Source organism: Scyliorhinus canicula, chromosome 14 (assembly GCF_902713615.1).
Source record: "Scyliorhinus canicula chromosome 14, sScyCan1.1, whole genome shotgun sequence".
In the NCBI taxonomy this organism is placed as follows: Eukaryota; Metazoa; Chordata; class Chondrichthyes; order Carcharhiniformes; family Scyliorhinidae; genus Scyliorhinus; species Scyliorhinus canicula.
This window is the reverse complement of record NC_052159.1, coordinates 98,220,118-98,237,240: the sequence shown is the minus strand read 5'-3', so window position 1 is coordinate 98,237,240 and position 17,123 is coordinate 98,220,118. Positions and strand designations below refer to the sequence as shown.

General features: G+C 48.3%; 1 protein-coding gene across 1 annotated transcript in view; it reads left to right on the top strand.

Annotated features, from left to right (window-relative positions):
• LOC119977838 (short transient receptor potential channel 6-like) overlaps window positions 1-17,123 on the top strand; it is a 128,919-nt gene that overhangs the window by 96,351 nt on the left and 15,445 nt on the right. The window contains exons 8-9 of the mRNA XM_038819076.1: window positions 4,185-4,388; window positions 8,252-8,335. Coding sequence (XP_038675004.1) covers window positions 4,185-4,388; window positions 8,252-8,335 — 288 coding nt within the window. The remainder of the gene's footprint in view (window positions 1-4,184; window positions 4,389-8,251; window positions 8,336-17,123) is intronic.

Below are 17,123 nucleotides of genomic sequence, written 5' to 3'. Positions count from 1 at the left end.
GGGATTCTACAGTTGAAGAAATATAAATAGAATATTTATATGTAAATATAAATGTGATAAATGTACGCCGTTTCTGTCCCCCTTTACTGGCAGTATTGAGGTTTGCATCCCACACCAGCGGGAGGGTTCAAATAGGTCAAATTGACCAATTTGCATCTTGTTGATGTGGCAGGTACCATGGGCGCGATTCTCCGCACCCCACGCCGGGGGAGGGAGCATCGCAGGAGGGCCGGGCGAATCACGCCACGCCGCCCTGGCACCCCCCGCGATTCTCCCACCCCGCCCCAAAATGGCGTGTCACGTTTTTTGACAGGCCGCTCAGAGAATCGGCACTCGCCGTTTCTCACGGCGACCGGCGATTCTCTGGCCCGGTTGGGCCGAGCGGCCTGCCGAACCCGACCGGTTCACGCCGGCGCCTACCACACCTGGTCGCGGCCGGCGTGAACAGCACTGGACCGGTGTTTGTGGGACCTGTGCGGGGCGGAGGGAGGATCGAGCACCACGGGCGTGCTCAGGAGATGTCTGGCCCGCGATCGGTACCCACCGATCGTCGGGCCGGCATCTCTAAAAGACGCACGCTTTTCCCTCCGCCGCCCCGCAAGATCAAGCCGCCATGTCTTGCGGGGCAGCGGAGGGGAAGACGGCAACCGCGCATGCGTGGGTTGGAGCCAGCCAACCTGCGCATGCGCGGCTGACGCCACTTAGGCGCCGCCGGCCGCATCATTCCCGGCGCGCCGCTTTGACGCAAGCGTCAAGGCCCGGTGCCCGAGATTCACGCGCCACCGCTCCTAGCCCCCCGGGGGAGGGGGGGGGTGAAGAATAGGGGACGAGGAGTGGCCTCCAATGCCGGAGTGAAACACTCCGGGTTTCACTCCGGCGTCGGCTGTTTGTCTCCCGATGGGAGAATTCCGCCGCATATTCTCCAAGCGTACATGAGTTTTCAGCATGGCCCTGGTGCGGTGGACCTCGCTGTGGGCCAAGGGATATCTCTTCAAGGCAGTTGCCTCAAAGTCCATCGGAGGCCCCCCCCCCCCCCCACACAATGCAAATCCACCCCTTCCTAACCCCACCAAACATCCCCCACCTGAGAGGGTCTCTGGTGGGTGTCTCTGTTATGGGGGATCTCTGGTGATGTTCTCTCTGATGGGGGGAGTCTCCCGTGGAGGGACGGTTGACGGAGGTGTCTGGTCACTCTCGTACTGTGTGGGGGGTGGAGGCGGGGGGGGGGGGGTGGGGGGGGGGGGGGAGTTAACCCAGCAAATCCCATGGTGGAAGGTCGATGGAATTGCAATTCAGGGGTTGTGTGGGGGGGGGGGGGGGGGGGGGGGGGGGGGGGGGGGAGGTGGGGGGGGGGGAAAGAGAGGTTGCCCAGCCGCCGGACGTTGTTATTGGGCCGCCTGATCAAAATGGTGGCCTGACAGCTGGATTCGTGAGGGAATCCTTCACATTCCACGCCATAGCAAGGGATAGTGAATCGCCTCTGGATTCTTGCTCCCAGCATGAGGACAAATCAGAGGCAGAAGTAGTCTCCAAACCGAGAATTCAGCCATTACGTTTATTTCCCCACCAAAAAGAGCCCAACGTGATGCTTTGTGCAGAAATGAAACCTCCTTATGTCCAATAAAACAATTATTGTACCAATGCAAGTTATTACAGTGAAGCAGCAGGAGTAAAGTACAACTGAACAAAACATTTCCCAGTGATAATATATTTTCCTGCAACTGTTTGACACTAAATGATTGATTTATATTGATTAGAAGGCAAGAGCAACTAAATGTGACATTTTATGGTGGGGCGGGGGGTGGGGGGTGTGGGGCAGAGACAGCAGAATCAAGACCTGTGAATAGGAATGGTATTAGGTTGTTTGAGTTCCATCAATAAAGAGCAACTACTGTTATGTTTGTGTCTCAGAAACATAATAGAAAATATATCCCTGAATTTCTATAGCCTATAAATTTGGCAGTGTTCCCTCATTACCACATCCTTCCATCTATAAAGTATTTGCAAGTAAACAGAACCTTGCATTGATTTTAAAAAGCTTTGCAGCACCTAATCGACTGAATCTGATTACTTACTGCTTAATTATCAGAAACATCGCAAAGTAGATTTTTTTTCCCCCGTGAGTAATAGGCCGACCTCTGCAGAAAAATAAGAAAAGCCTCATTCGCTGAAGTTTCACAGCTTTGAGTTAGAGTGTAAGGCAGCCGGTGCTGAAGAAAGATAGCATAAAACTGAGACCAGTTTGCATGAGACCAGTTTTCATTCTCTCTACCATCTGTTCTTTCCTTTTCCTCAGGCTCCAAGTAGTGTCACCATCTCTGTAACGTCGTGTCCTATCTTCTCCAAAATGGACCCACCTGTCCAATTTGGCTTTCTTTCTAGTTTTCAGAACTTCATCTTTATTTTCCAAAACGCCATTGTTGCATTGAACACGAGCCTTTTATTTATACCGAACCTTCTTCCTAGCATCTTGCCCATTCTGCCGTCTCCCCCTTCCAAATATCACCCCCTTTCTCTGAAGATGGTTAGCTGCATTGATACACTGCTACTGTTCAGTAGCTCAGTTACCATTCTTCCCAGATACCTGGCTAGACTCGGGCTGTCTTTTTTGATTGTGTCCGTCACAGCTCAGTTGGTAGCATTCTTTCCACTTCGTCATAAGTATCATTCTATGTATTTTTTGGATAAGTCACTAAACCAAGGCCCACTCTGCTCTCTCAGGTAAATGTAAATGGTCCCATGGTAGGACTTTGCAGAACACAAGGAGTGTTATCTCCGGTATCCTGGTCAATACTTGCCCCTCAATCAACATCACAAAAACAGGTTATCACATTGCTGTTGGGGGGGATTTTGCTTTGTGCAAACTGACTACTGTGTTTCCGATATTAAATCAGTGACCACACTCCAGAACTACATAACCAACTTGTGGGAATCTGGTGGTCATGGAAAGTGCAATATGAATGCTGGCTTTTCCTTCTTTATGACTATTCATGAATCATTCCTCCTGCGTCCTTTCTCTCACGCAGGAATGGGATAACTTTGACTTTTTTTCTTTGACTGACAGGCCAAATAAAATAGATTTTTCTTTGCACAATTAGTCATGCCCTTAGTCAAATCATTAGTATTTCAGAAATTCAGCAATTTCAGTCATTTGACCAATGAGCAGACCTGTTGAGTAAAAGGTCCAGAGAAGAAAGATAGAGATAACAGAAAGACATATCAGCAGAGATAGGAGGCTGAAGATGATGACAGAAATTTGGTGCCAGTCAAGGCATTGTAGGATCACAAGAGATCACGTTGCAAAGAAGCGAAGATAGGTGGTCAGAGATGAGCACAAAGGTATCAATGGTGTGGGAGGTCCAGTGGTGGAATGGTTAGTGCCCTGTCAGAAGATCTGGGTTCCAGTCCCACCATAGCACTGGATAACCAAGGAAGGGATTTCATTAAATGACCAAGCAGGTTGAGTATAAACCTGTAAATTCTTCCAACTTACAGCAATGGCAGGTGGTAACAGAGGGAGAGACTCCTGGTCAGCCACGGGATAGTCTCTACTCTCACTACCTATATCTCCAGGTTGCCCCATGCATGAAAATTGTATGTTGCCATAGCAACTTGGACTCCTTGGAGGGGCAGTTGACTGGACATCCAGTATGGATCGATTGGTGTCAACAGCATGGCTTCAATTCCTGCTCCAGATGGGCATGGTTTTGGTACCTGCCTCCGAGCCCCAACTATCTTGGAGGTCTTGCTGCTGTTAGACCTGCTGTAGAATAGAGAACTGAAGGTTAATGGTGCTTAAAAATAGAGGGCCAGAGGACATGCCATGAGTAACACAACAGAAGATTTACTATCACTGTGAATACAACTCTAATTGATAATTTGAGTCACATACTGCTTTTGATATGTCTTGTATACCTTTCAAGACACAAGTTAGGGTAAATGTGGATGTAACAGTAGATTGTAATCATTATTGTCAACGTTTCACATAAAATATGACTTAAGAGCAACAATAAAGTCAATTTGTGTGGGCTGGTAACTGCATACAAATGTTAATTGCTCTGTGCAAACCACTTGACCTGCATTCTCTGCATTTAAACAGTTTATGAGACAATGCTCCAAATATGTCACCCCATTAGATATTAATATTTTTCTATTTCTTTATTATAAACTTCATGATTTTGTAGAATGATGCTGATGTGGAATGGAAGTTTGCCAGAGCCAAACTATGGATTTCCTATTTTGAAGAAGGACGGACACTTGCAGTTCCATTTAACTTGGTGCCAAGCCCAAAGTCCTTCTTCTATCTCCTGCTGAGAATTAAAAAATCACTGACCAGCCTTTTGAGATGCAGAAAAGGAACGTATCAGGAAAATGCAGAAATGGAAAAGGTAAAGTTTTAATAATTAACACATGCAGTGGATCTTTAGCACCAAGAAATTTTGAATGGGATGCATAATGTGATAATAAAAGTGAATGGGTAATCTATCAGTGCACACACCTCAAACAATAAGCAAAACTAAATATGCAGCAGTTCCAAACATTGAACATCAAGTGAAACAGGAACAGCAACAAAATAAATAATGGAATTCTCTCCAAAGCTTTCCAAGTCTGGTCTCCGGGGAGGGAAACGAGATGTGATTCCCCTCAGGTGGGTCAGCACGGTCCAGATTGCAATTCCTCACATTCAACATTTGAGCCAGGGATGACTTGTGCCGTGAGCCCAAATAAACCGGCAAGGCCGGATCGTCAAAGATTGGGAATCATTTTTAAATCTCAGAATAACACTACAGCAACCCCACTACCAATCACCCCAATCCCTACAATCACAGGCATGCCGCCCCCCCCCCCCCCCCCCAAATTGCTGGCAAGGATCCCCCCAATCACTGGCAAGGACCCCCTCCCCCCAATCGCTGGCTAGGCCCCCCTCACCCCAATCGTTGGCAAGGACCATACTCCCCCCAGTCGCTGGCTAGGCCCCCCTCCCCCCAATCGTTGGCAAGGACCCCCTCCCCCAATCGCTGGCACGACCCTCCCTCCCCCCCCCCGTCATTGACAATGACACCCCCCCCCCCACAATCATTGTCAAGGACCCCCAATAACTGGCAATCACCCCTTCTCCCCAATCACTGGATAGCCTTCCCCTAATCACTGGATAGGCCCCTGTGCCCCTAATCATTGGCAAGGCCCCCACTGACATTGACAAGTCCCCCCCGCCCCCTCACAATCATTGGCAAAGCCCCACAATCGCTGATAAGAGCTCCCCCTAGTGGGCAACTTCCCACTATGGGTTTGCCAAAGACCCCCCCCCCCCTTCAGACCGCCACCTTCAGGCCCCTTTATCTTTCAGCATACTCTTCAGGCCCTGTTCCAAGTTAGCACTGCCAGTGGGCAGCATTCCGAGCACAAAGTCTTTGAGTGAGGACTTCAGAACAGAGGAAACCCCAGCAGAAAAAAAACTGTAGTTAGAAATAACACCAGGGTGTCATGTGAGAGTACCTTTATGAAATAGGTGTTTAAGAAATGTACCTTTAAGAAATGAGTATTTACTAATGCAGTGTGTCAGAGAGTGGGTGGAGCTGGGCTGTCTGTCAGCTTTTTACTTTTGTTTTAGGCTGTTTGCTGCAGGGTGTGTTTTAGTTTCATTTTCAGTGTTGGAGCTGAAGTCAGGCAGAGCAGGTGTACTGCTGTTCTCTCTGCCATCAAAAGACTGTCTCTTGGTCATTTGGTGAATTCAGAATTATAAATGTTCTGAGTAGTGACTTTAACCTAACGTGCTTCTGTTAAAGATTATGTTTTTTGTAAGTCTTCTGGATGTAAAAAGGACAGCTTACAGATTACTCAGTGTTGTAGTCTTTGGCGGTTGGATTTAAATTAATGGTTTCTTAGATGTTCACTGTATGTTTTAAAAAGATTACTTAAATTCATAGAATAAACATTGTTTTGCTTTAAAAAATACTTTTCCATTTCTGTTGTACCACACCTGTCGAGTGGGCCGTGTGCTCCCCATACCACAATCTATTAAAAGTTGTGGGTCAGGTAAACTCCATGGTACACTTTGGGGTTCTCTAAACTCTGACCCATAACAAGGGCCCATAAACTCCCTGGTTCGCCAGCATCGCATTTAGGGATTTCCCAATGATGCTCTGGGGAATCCCTCGAGGATGTTCCCATGTAAAGCTTTACCCCTCCTCCCTCCATTGGCTGAACCAATTGCCTTTTAATTGTTCCTATAAATACCTGCTTTACAACAGCTAATGCTATAAAAACAGGATATTTATTGGGCAGGATTCTGCGGGAATCGGCGGGACGGGCAACTCCGGCGCGGGAAGCCTCAAAGCTGCGGAATCCTCCGCACCTTCAGGGGCTAGGCCGGCGCCGGAGTGGTTTGTGCCGCGCGGTCGACGTGGAAGGGGCTCGGCGCCACCCAACTGGCACCGAAGGGCCTCTGCCAGCCGGCGCGAGTTGGTGCATGCGCGGGTGCGCCAGCATGTGCTCGCATCATCCCAGCGCGTGCGCAGGGGGAGTTCATCTCCATGTCAGCCATCGTGGAGGCCCACTGCAGCCAACGCGGAGGAATAGAGTGCCCCACGGCACAGGCCTGCCCACGGATTGGTGGGCCCTGATTGCGGCCAGGCCACCGTGGGGGCACCTCCCCGGGCCATATCCACCCCGAGGGTCCCGGAGGCTGCCCACGGAGCCAGATCCCGCCGGTAAGTACCTGGTGTATTTTATGCCGGCAGGCCGGCCTAATATTGGCGGCCACGCGGCCCAGAGAATTGCCGGGGGGGGGGGGGGGGGCGCTGCCAACGGCCCCCGACCAGCACGGCACGATTCCCACCCCCGCCAAATCCCCGGCGCCGGAGAATTCGACAGCCGGCGAGGGCGGGATTCACGCCGGCCCCGACGATTCTCCGACCCGGCGGGGGGAGGGTCGGAGAATCCCGCCACTTATCTCTCTACACCCCAGTTACTCCACAAAGTTGCAGCCGGGGCGCATTTCGCTGCTCCTGTCTCATCCAGCCTGAGTGAGGAAGATTGGGTGATGAGGAATGATTCCCACTACAGAGGCCATTGGGAAACCATGCCATATCTTCCACAATGCCATAATTAATTATGCATCTGGAGCTGTCTTCTGTGGCAGGGTGATCTTGATGGCACGCATCCCACGGTCATACCTGGGTGCCATATTTAAAAGGCATCCTACATCACTGACCCACCATTGAAAAAGGCAGATGGACCTTCAGGAACAGTCTGAGGCTGGAAGGTTGACCTCCTCGTAGATACTGAAGCTGGAAGATCCACCTGATAGATACTCCCACACTTACTGCTGTGTTGTTCCAGGGTCCAGGAACGCTGGGGGCCTACATTCCAAATTCCAAAGGCAGCCCCAGGCTTTCTTCAGGTGAGTCCCAGGTTTTGCAAGCCGATGTCTTCTGGACTGATGTGTTTTCCCACTGGTTATTGAGAATCGGGTATCGGGGGGAAAGTTTCCGGTTGGAACTTTATCTGTATTCTATTAGCAGGATGTAAATCGGTTTCTCACCGGCCTCCGGCACGATTCCCAATCTGCCGTGGTAGCCAGCATTGGAGGATCCCACTGTAATTTCACACTACCGTGAAATCAATTTTTGGACCTCACATTAAATTCTGCCCCCACCACCATTGATCACACCGACGGCAGCATGGGAGAATTTCACCCTTGGTTTCCTCTTCAATGGCTTCTACCACCAGGACCAGCGCGCTTATCAGAACACCATCACCATCCCACTTCACACACTTTCATAATCACCAGATCAACATCCCAATATCCCATCATTGGAGGAGCACCCTCATCGCAGAGACTGCATCAATTCAACACTTGAAGGCCGCTGGAGATGGACAATAAACATAGCCTCATCGGTATTATCCCTGCCCCCAGGTAAAATTAAAAATGGATCAAAAAAGGTGTTTTTATCCTAACTACATAAAATTGATTTCCATAATCAGTACATGAGCACAGCCTCATGTTTGATTCATGTCAGTAGACTGTTCTTAGAACAGCCGGCATTAGCTTAGGTTTGGAGACAGAATGAGTGACAATTTTGTTACCTTGGACTATCACAGTTTATTTTGGAAAAGGGGAGTACAATGTTTTCACTCAGTTTCAGTTATCAAGTGATAGATAACTCAGGGCTCACAATAGATTTGTTGAACAAACAGAAAGAGTGAGGTCTATATTGTCATTTTAAAGCTGTTTAATTTTTCCCTTCAGCTCAGGTACAGCAAACATTCGAGTATTCGAAGTGCTGAAGATCACAGTTTACAAAGCATCAGGAATCCACCAACAAGGTACCAGGTAGGTGAATTCCAGTGAATAAGGGCAACTCTGTGAGTGCTACAAATCTTATCTACAGAAGTATTTAAATTGAGAAGTTCCAGTACCAGCAAACCCAGGAGATGAGAGCTAGATACATATCGGAGCAGGTGGTCATGACAATATTAGCATTTACGAGAGCATCAATTTACAAAAGCAAATCCTTCGCAACAACCTTGTAGTGGATTTCGGAGGAATGTCCGGCTGCTCTGTTGGGGAATGAATGGTAACTAGCCATTTTCTCGCAGAAAACAGCATTGGATCCAATCTTCTTGGTTTTCCAGATTCTCACAGTGATCATATACTCCCATATGGTGATCAGTCACTCATGGATTGATTGCCATTTGAATATGATATTGTGATCCTTGCAGTCCTCATTGATGGCCATAAAGTGATGTATATGAAAGAGCATCCAGAGACAGGCCTTCAGAAAATTACTTCTGAAGGGGGCAAAGTTGTAGAGGGCAAGTGGATAAAATAGATGTTTGCTCCCGCTATTAAATGTTTACAGCTAGAGGTAGAAAATGGGGAATTCCAGGTGAGAATGTCATAAGAAATAGTGAGCTCGATTCAATGGACCAAAAAGGTTAAAGCCCAGTTTTGGTGGGGAGTTTCACAACAGTCCCATATTCAACGACACAATGGAAAATGAGCCCCCACAAATGAGTCCCCATGAGATTTGCGACATGACTGGCTCCCTCGCCATCTGATTCACCCGACATAGGTCTCACCGCTAACAAGGGGGAGCTGTTTTTAAACGCTCCCTCACCACTCATTGCCAATCATCACACAAGCATGGCAACGTGCAGATGTTCCTCACCTTGGGGATGTCGAACTAACAATGCTTCTCGACACTTTGATGAGAGGGGACATCATATTTCCCTGAGGGGGTTGGAGAACCAGCAGCAAGATCAGCAATGCCGCCTGGGAGGCAGTGGCAGCGTCTGTCAGTGTGGGCAGCATGACCAGGAAAACCACCGTCCAATATTGAAAGAAGACCAATGACTTCCAACAAGCTGCAAAAGTAAGTTACCACCTCTCCTGGCATCAATTCTGCCAGCCACCCCTCAAATTCCCAAAGCACCCCCCCCCCTCGCCAATCCATTGGCTGACACCTCGCACCCTCCCCAGATCCGAGCTTCAAGCATTTTCCTCAGAACCCCCTGACACCCACCAGCACAACCCTTTCATGCCCAGGTGCGGTGCCCACTTATGTCACCCATAGACACCCCTGACCCAGCAGGTGTGCAGCATACAATGCCCTCTCTTTGTGGTCGCAGGAGAAGACAGTCCATAATAAACTGGAAAGGGACAAGGTGGGGGAGGAATCCCAAAGATTTGAGTCCTCACCCGCTATGAGGAATGGGCCCTGGAGATTGTGGAGTTGATTAAGGAGAGAGCAGTCACCAAGAGCGAGGTTCGCCTGCGCCACAGAAGTGAGGATCCACTGCACATTTATCCAGATGATCTGTCTGAAGTGAGTTGTTCATGCCAAACAAAAGGATCCTTCCCTCTCACTGACCACATGTCCATTGTCTCGCAGGATCTCCATCTGATGAGGCCGGCCAAACAGAGTCTCCCCTCCCACCTCCCGCCCGCCAACCCCCCCACCCCACCCTCAGTGGCCGACGTTCGTGGGCATGCCTCTTGAGGCACAATCTGGTGAGGACCACACAGATGCTCATGTACATCAGGGGAGGCAGGAACATCCGCAGTTGAGGTCTTCTGGATTCCAGGACTCAGCTGGATCCCAGCCAGATGTCGAACCTCTGGACAAGGTTCTCCCAGAGCTGATGCAGATGATAGGACACAGCCATGAGATTCAGGAGGTTGTGACAGCGACATTCCAGTGACTGCAAGGCTGATTGGAGGAATCCCAAAGGCTACGGCACAGAAGATGATGGCGGCAATGCATGACACTGAGACCAACACTCTTAGGGTGGTGACTGCTGTGGGCATAATTGTCTAAGGTTAGTCCCTGATTCAGGCCCCATTCAGAGGATGGGCGTGAGCGCATGGTCAGCAGAAAGACAGGAGTCAGACTATAGCCGATAGCCAGATGCACCTGTGGGCAAAAGATTGAGAAATACCACACTGGTCCCTCCTTGAACGCTAAATTATACAGTGCAATAGATGTTGAGGGCTACAGTGACCTTCATGGCTACCAGGAACAGGTGTCCTCCTCTGCCACGGGTTTCCATGTCCGTGAGGATATGACACAGGGACCACATTGTCTCTTTGCTGAGAAGGTTTCTTCTGCGGCACATTGTCTCAGTCAGCTCATGGCTTGACCAACGATGCCTGTACACCTTGGGGCGTCGCTGCCTCCCCCTCTGGTCCTCTCCTCAGCCTGGTAAGCAGTCGGATCTGTGCAGTGGCCCCCTGGACATGTGGTGCTGCCTCCGGCCTTTGTTGTCACTGCTGCTTTCCATGGCATCTGCCCTCCTCGGCTGCTACAAGTCCAGCCAGGACCTCTTCTGTGGAATCCATACCAGGATAAAAATTTTGTCTGGAAGGAATTGGAGAAGGAGACAGACAGACAGACAAACAATCAGTTAGAGCTTCCATCCCAGGATTCCCAAATTTCCCAGGCATCCCCCACCCTTACCAGGCAAACCTGGCTCTGCACACTCATGCCCAGGCAGACCCTGAGCCCCTGGACCCCAAACCTCTGTTGGGAACATTAGGGAGGTTATGATCAACTGCCCTCCGCTCATCAAGCCATTTACCCTTTAACTGTGACAGGCTCAGTGGTGAAGCCCTGCTCTTTGATGTTTGATTGTTGGCAGCTGCCTCCGTGCCGAAATTGCGATTGGCGCTGGGGTGGAGAATGGGCGTTGATGCGGCTCCTGCAAATCACGTACGCGGTCTACGCGGTGCGGGTTGGGGGCCATTGACAGAGGCCGCCATGGCGATTCTCCGAGGACAGCTGGGCGAGTTCCCGACGTCATTGCCTGTCAGGAAAGGCCGGTGGCGGTAGCGGATTAAGTCCACGGCCGCCCTGGTGGGGGTCGGGGGGGGGGGGGGGGGGGGGCAGGCAGCACGGTAGACTCACAGACGGCGAGGCAAACGACCGGGCAGCACTGATCCGCGGGCACGCGCGATCTCGGGGGGGAACCTACATTCCTGATGCCGTTCCGTGGGCTGAGTCCGCCATGCCGCAGGCCACCGCCATGCGCATGCACGGACTCCCGACTGGAAGTGCGGGGCCCTGTATCCACAGCCAGAGCTGCGAGAAGCACTCTGGGGCCCTGCAAGCCCCCTGCAAATTGGAGAACCACTCTGGAATTTCTTAAGCAAAGTCCAGAGTGAAACGCCCATGTTTTGACGCTGGTGTGAGGACATAGCCCCATTATTGAAGAATCCAGCCCACTGTTCAGAATTACTGGGCATGCAGTACACTAAACATCCTCTGGGACATGGCACCTGCGCCTTCAAGGAGGCACCTGAGAGTTAAGGATCATGAAGTGCCCTCATAACTAACAAGGTAATTCCTCATTTGAATTAACCTTCAGCTGTGACGCTAGATAGAAGATGCTCAGAGTCAACATGGGTGAACTGAACTTTCAGCATTGAAGCCACAGCATGGCTCTATCCTGGAAGTGTTTGGCAGGACAGATGTGTGCAGATGTGGTTGCCCAGATATGCACATATATCCACAATATTTAAAGATGGCTTGAAGGCCTCACAAACGCAAAGCACCTCCGCACCCCCCCGCTTAGGGATAAACCCAAACCGGGAATGCTTCAGACCCCTCAATCAAGTCCAACCCCCCTGAATGGTCCCCCCCCCCCCACCACCGCCGCCACCGAGCACTGGGGCAGAAGCTCCAGTGTCCTTTAGCTGCATGCCGGTAAATGGTAATGGCTACTCCTGTCCTCAGTAGCCATGGCGCCAGCTCCACTATTTAGAAAAGGTGCACTAAGCGACGCCCATATGATTTCCCTCTGGGGAGTCGGGTACAAAGAGCAAAGAACAATACAGCACAAGAACAGGCCCTTTGGCCTTCCAAGCCTGGACCAGGCAGCATGGTAGCACAGTGGTTAGCACTGTGGCTTCACAGCGCCAGGGTCCCAGGTTCAATTCCCCGCTGGGTCTCTGTCTGTGCTGTGTCTGCATGTTCTCATGTCTGCGTGGGTTTCCTCCAGGTGCCCCGGTTTCCTCCCACAGTCCAAAGACGTGCAGATTTGGTGGATTGGGCATGTTAAATTGCCCTTGGCGTCCAAGAAAGTTAAGAGAGGTTATTGGGTTACGGGGTTAGGGTGGAAGTGAGGACTTAAGTGGGTCAGTGCAGACTTGATGGGCTGAATGGCATCCTTCAGCACTGTAAGTTCTATGTTCTCTATATTCTATGATACTAACCTTAGCCAAAACCCTCAGCGCTTTCTTATGCTGTATCCCTCTGTGCCATCTTATCCATTTGTTTGTCAAGATGCCTTTTGAATGCCGTTAATGTATCTGCTTCCACAACCTCCACTGGCAACGTGTTCCAGGCACTCACCACCCGCTGTGTAAAAATCTGCCCAGCGCATCTCCTCGAAACTTTGCCCCACAGGTAATTCCTGGGAGGCTGCTGTATTCAACATCAATCTCGCTAATGAGAATGAAATGCGTGCAAATTAGAGTTAATGATATTCTCGTCATTTTTGGCCGGGATCCAGAACTTGCCATCTGAGCCAATCGAGTAAATTGCAGAATGGTTGGTGCCCAGTGCGAATCGTGGTTTGGCCCTCTGCCGCTATTCACCCGGCATGCCCTGTTCCATGCCAGGAACAATTGCACCCAGTGCCTATCACAGCAGAGTATTTTTTTTGTCATTTTGCACATTAGCAATACTGAATGCACACTTCAGTGATGGGGATAACTTGTGAATCAGCAGTGGAAAGAATCTTACTCTACCCAATTATTTCATGTAGATTCACATATCTAATATTTATTCATAATTGCTTATATTTAAACTTCGGGCACCAAATGTTCATCAATACATTGGGTAGTGATAAGTACTGATCAAATGTCAACCATTTCGGGAGGTGGATCCAAAGTTGTTGGTGTATAGTCGTAGGGTGAGAGTGCGAGAGCTCCTTCTTAATAAATTCCACTTCAACCATAATCGCCTGCCATGAACAAAAAAATCAGGATCACTCCATACGTATTTAGGCGCTTGAAAAAAATCAGCTAATCATCAAAAGCAGCTGCTTTCCTGACTGGAAATATCATTAAATTACAGCTTAGATCACAACGATAACTGTAGTCAGCATCTCTTCTATAGTAATTGTCTCAATTAACCAGGCATTTAATCAGCACAGAAATTTGTCTGCATGGGGTGCAGAGCTAATCCATCCCTTATTAAATGTATTGACTTGATTTCATGTAAATTGTTTTATAAATATATAAATGATCTTAATCTTGACAGAAATAAAGTTATTTACAATTGTATGATCATTCTCCGAACACTGGAGCAGATAATGCCATCTTTTGTCTGTCGGTATCAAAAGGTATATATTCGTTAAAGCAGGGGAGCTGTGTTAAGTATTATCCTTACATTTGAAACATAATATTCCCAAACACCGTTTTGATGTTTTTCATAGATTTCATTATTCATTTTTATGTACACAATTAAAAAATATTTTCTTTGTAACCCAATTCAAACCTACAGCAGGAGGAATTAACTCAGCCAATCTAAAAAGGAACAAACAAGAATTTGCATTCATAACGCGCTTACAAGATTCCAGTATATCCTAAAGTGCTTTGCAGCAAATTAATTTATTTTGAAGTTTAGTCATTATTGTATAGATTCAAAGAGGGATATTGTTTAGCCCATTATCCCTGGGCCGGTTGTTTTTTCAAGAGCTACTTCCCTGCTCTTGCTCCATTGCCTTGCAAATCTTTCCTCTTCACGTCTTCATGAGGAGCCTCAGGAAAGCTGTCAGGTAAAAGGAGGGAATAAGCGTAAAGTGGATTTACAGAACTGCTTGTGAACTAGGAGCAGTAGGAATATTTCTCCCAGACCAACAAACTCTACTGTAAGCCCCCTTGGAATCTATCCAACTCACCACTTCCGTGCTATCAGACCTTCTGGGTTCTCCGCTGACGGGATCCTCCGCTTTGTTAACAGCGCACTCTCTCCCACAGATTTCCCAACGGCGTGGGGGTGCCCATAATGCGAAACCTCATTGGCCGACTGCCAGCATCCTGCTGTCGGCGGGGGTGCGCCACACCAGAAAACAGTACGGCGGGGTCGAAGAATCCCACCCACAGTCTCTCCCTATGGTCAGAATCCCACCCACAGTCTCTCCCTATGGTCAGAATCCCACCCACAGTCTCTCCCTATGGTCAGAATCCCACCCACAGTCTCTCCCTATGGTCAGAATCCCACCCACAGTCTCTCCCTATGGTCAGAATCCCGCCCACAGTCTCTCCCTATGACCCTTGGTCAGCACTGAACGCCCCCCCATTCAAACTTTCTCTGATCTCTAACTGCCATTGACCTCCACTAACTTATCATCCTCATGCCCCAACACCCCCATGCCTGCAACTTCCATCTCACCACTCTGGTTGTACTCTACCCACACTGTGATCCTTGACCTTCTCTGCCTCCTCTATGATCTCCCCCCAAACCACTGGACGTGGCTGCTCCTCGGCCATATGTTTGTGCTGCAAGCTGTTGTCTAGGAAATCTGGGGAGTTCTTTTTTACAACTAAGTCTATGAGACAGCTGGAAAACACATGTTTTTGGTTCTCCCCTCTGGGAAGGTGCATTTTCCTCTTATACGCTTCAATCCCAAAACCCACAAAGTTTAGCACAGGAATGTTTGAGACAGTGGCACAGCAAGTGCCTTCTTAATCTTGATGCCAGAACTGTAATATAATGGAGGGACATTAGTTGTGTCTGGAGTATTATAGAATCACTACAATGCAGAAGCAGGCCATTCTGCCCTCTGAAAGAACATTTTACCTAGGCCCAAACCCCACCCTGTCCCCGTAATCCAGTAACCCCACCTAACCTTTTGGACACTAAGGGGCAATTTAGCATGACCAATGCACCTAACCTGCACATCTTTGCACCGAGAGGAAACCGGAGCACCTGGAGAAAACCCACGCAGACATGGGGAGAACGTGCAAACTCCACACAGTCAGTGACCCAAGACTGGATTTGAACCTGGGTCCCTGGCTCTGTGAGGCAGGAATGCTAACCACTGTTGCACCGTGCCGTCGAGTAGTGGGACGATACCCCCAGAGTTGATTTTCACAAGCTCCGCTGGAGCAGGAATTTTGGTAAAAAATAAGCATGGCCACTATAGAGGCCTTGAGCCATTAATAACAGATTGGCAGCAGATCGAATAGCTCTCTGAAGCCAGCAGTGCAGTTTTGCATGTATTGGTCTTATACACATTTCCTCCGACCACTGGGTAAATTCTATAGCCAGAAATGAAAGTCACAACCTTTAACAAATGGACAATTGTATCTCTGTGGCCACCACTGTTGTAAAATCTGTTCCGCAAAATCAATAACACAAGTTTCAGAACATTACAGGTCTTACCAACTGATTCTATTAGAAGACAGAAGTCTTTCAAATCCTCTTTGCAAAGTGTGCTTGCTAGGTTACCATGATCTTGATCATAATTGTCTAACCAGGTGGAAGTGGCTTTACTCTAAAGTGTGAATTGAAAAATAAATGAGAAAGACTTCAGATCTTTTCAATGTAATGATTTTGAGACCACCTTCAGGCAGTTGTAAAATTATAATTTAGGGAGCTTCGAAGCCTTTATAAACTTACTCCGTAATGGTGGATAAATTGCATTTTGAAGAAATGCAGTTCATGTGCTCTCCCCTTTTGTTCACTTTGAAGCTGAATCTTGTTCAATAAGTTGTTACCTTTTGTTATAGTTATATAAGAAGAAGATTATCTTGAGAAATTGCAACAAAATTGCTTAACTTTACTGGATTTCAAAGTGTGTATTGGCTATTGTTGGTCTGTTTCAAATGCAGGAAGAGCAATTAGTCGAGTGGTCATAGTGCCTTTGTGTTACAGTCATCCTTCAGAAAGCAGTTATGCAAAACGTACCATCGCTCTGAATACAGTAAAGACGGTTCCCTGAAATTGTAAAAAGGTTTCTATAATGCCCATCCCACATGTACATGTGCACGTTTGGTCTTATGCACGTGTAGTTGTTTTAACATTGCAAACAACGGGCTGATTATCCTGGTCACGTCTCTCTAGCCACTGGATCTGTACCTGTCTAGACCTCACTGTGCCCATGTTTGGCAAGTCAGGTTATGTGAATGGCCCTTGCAGGTCGGCATTTACCAGGGCTTGAAAGGGGGCCAGGTTTTCCGACACCCTGGGCTAGTGCACTGTCAATTCCAGCCCCACTTGACCCAGAGTCGCAACATAGTTGAAATTAACTCTTAATTTTAAAAAACCTGAAGTCGTTGATCTTTTGCTGCCCAATAACTACAGTCACCAGGTTTGTAAATTTAAATATAATTAACTTTTATTAATAAGAATAACTGTAATTAAATAGGCAACAAATACAACTGGTTAACTATTATATAATTTCTAATCCCCTCTTTAACTCACCCCACCCTCTACTCACACCCTCTACACACACACACACACAAGACAGAAATATAAAAAATAATACTAAAAGCGAAAGGATAAAAGTCTCTGTTCCAGATGGATGTCTTCCAGTCTAGGCCTCCAGTTGGATGTCTTTGTTTTCAGTTTGTAATGGTTTTCACTGTAGATTCATCAGGGATCCAGACTTCT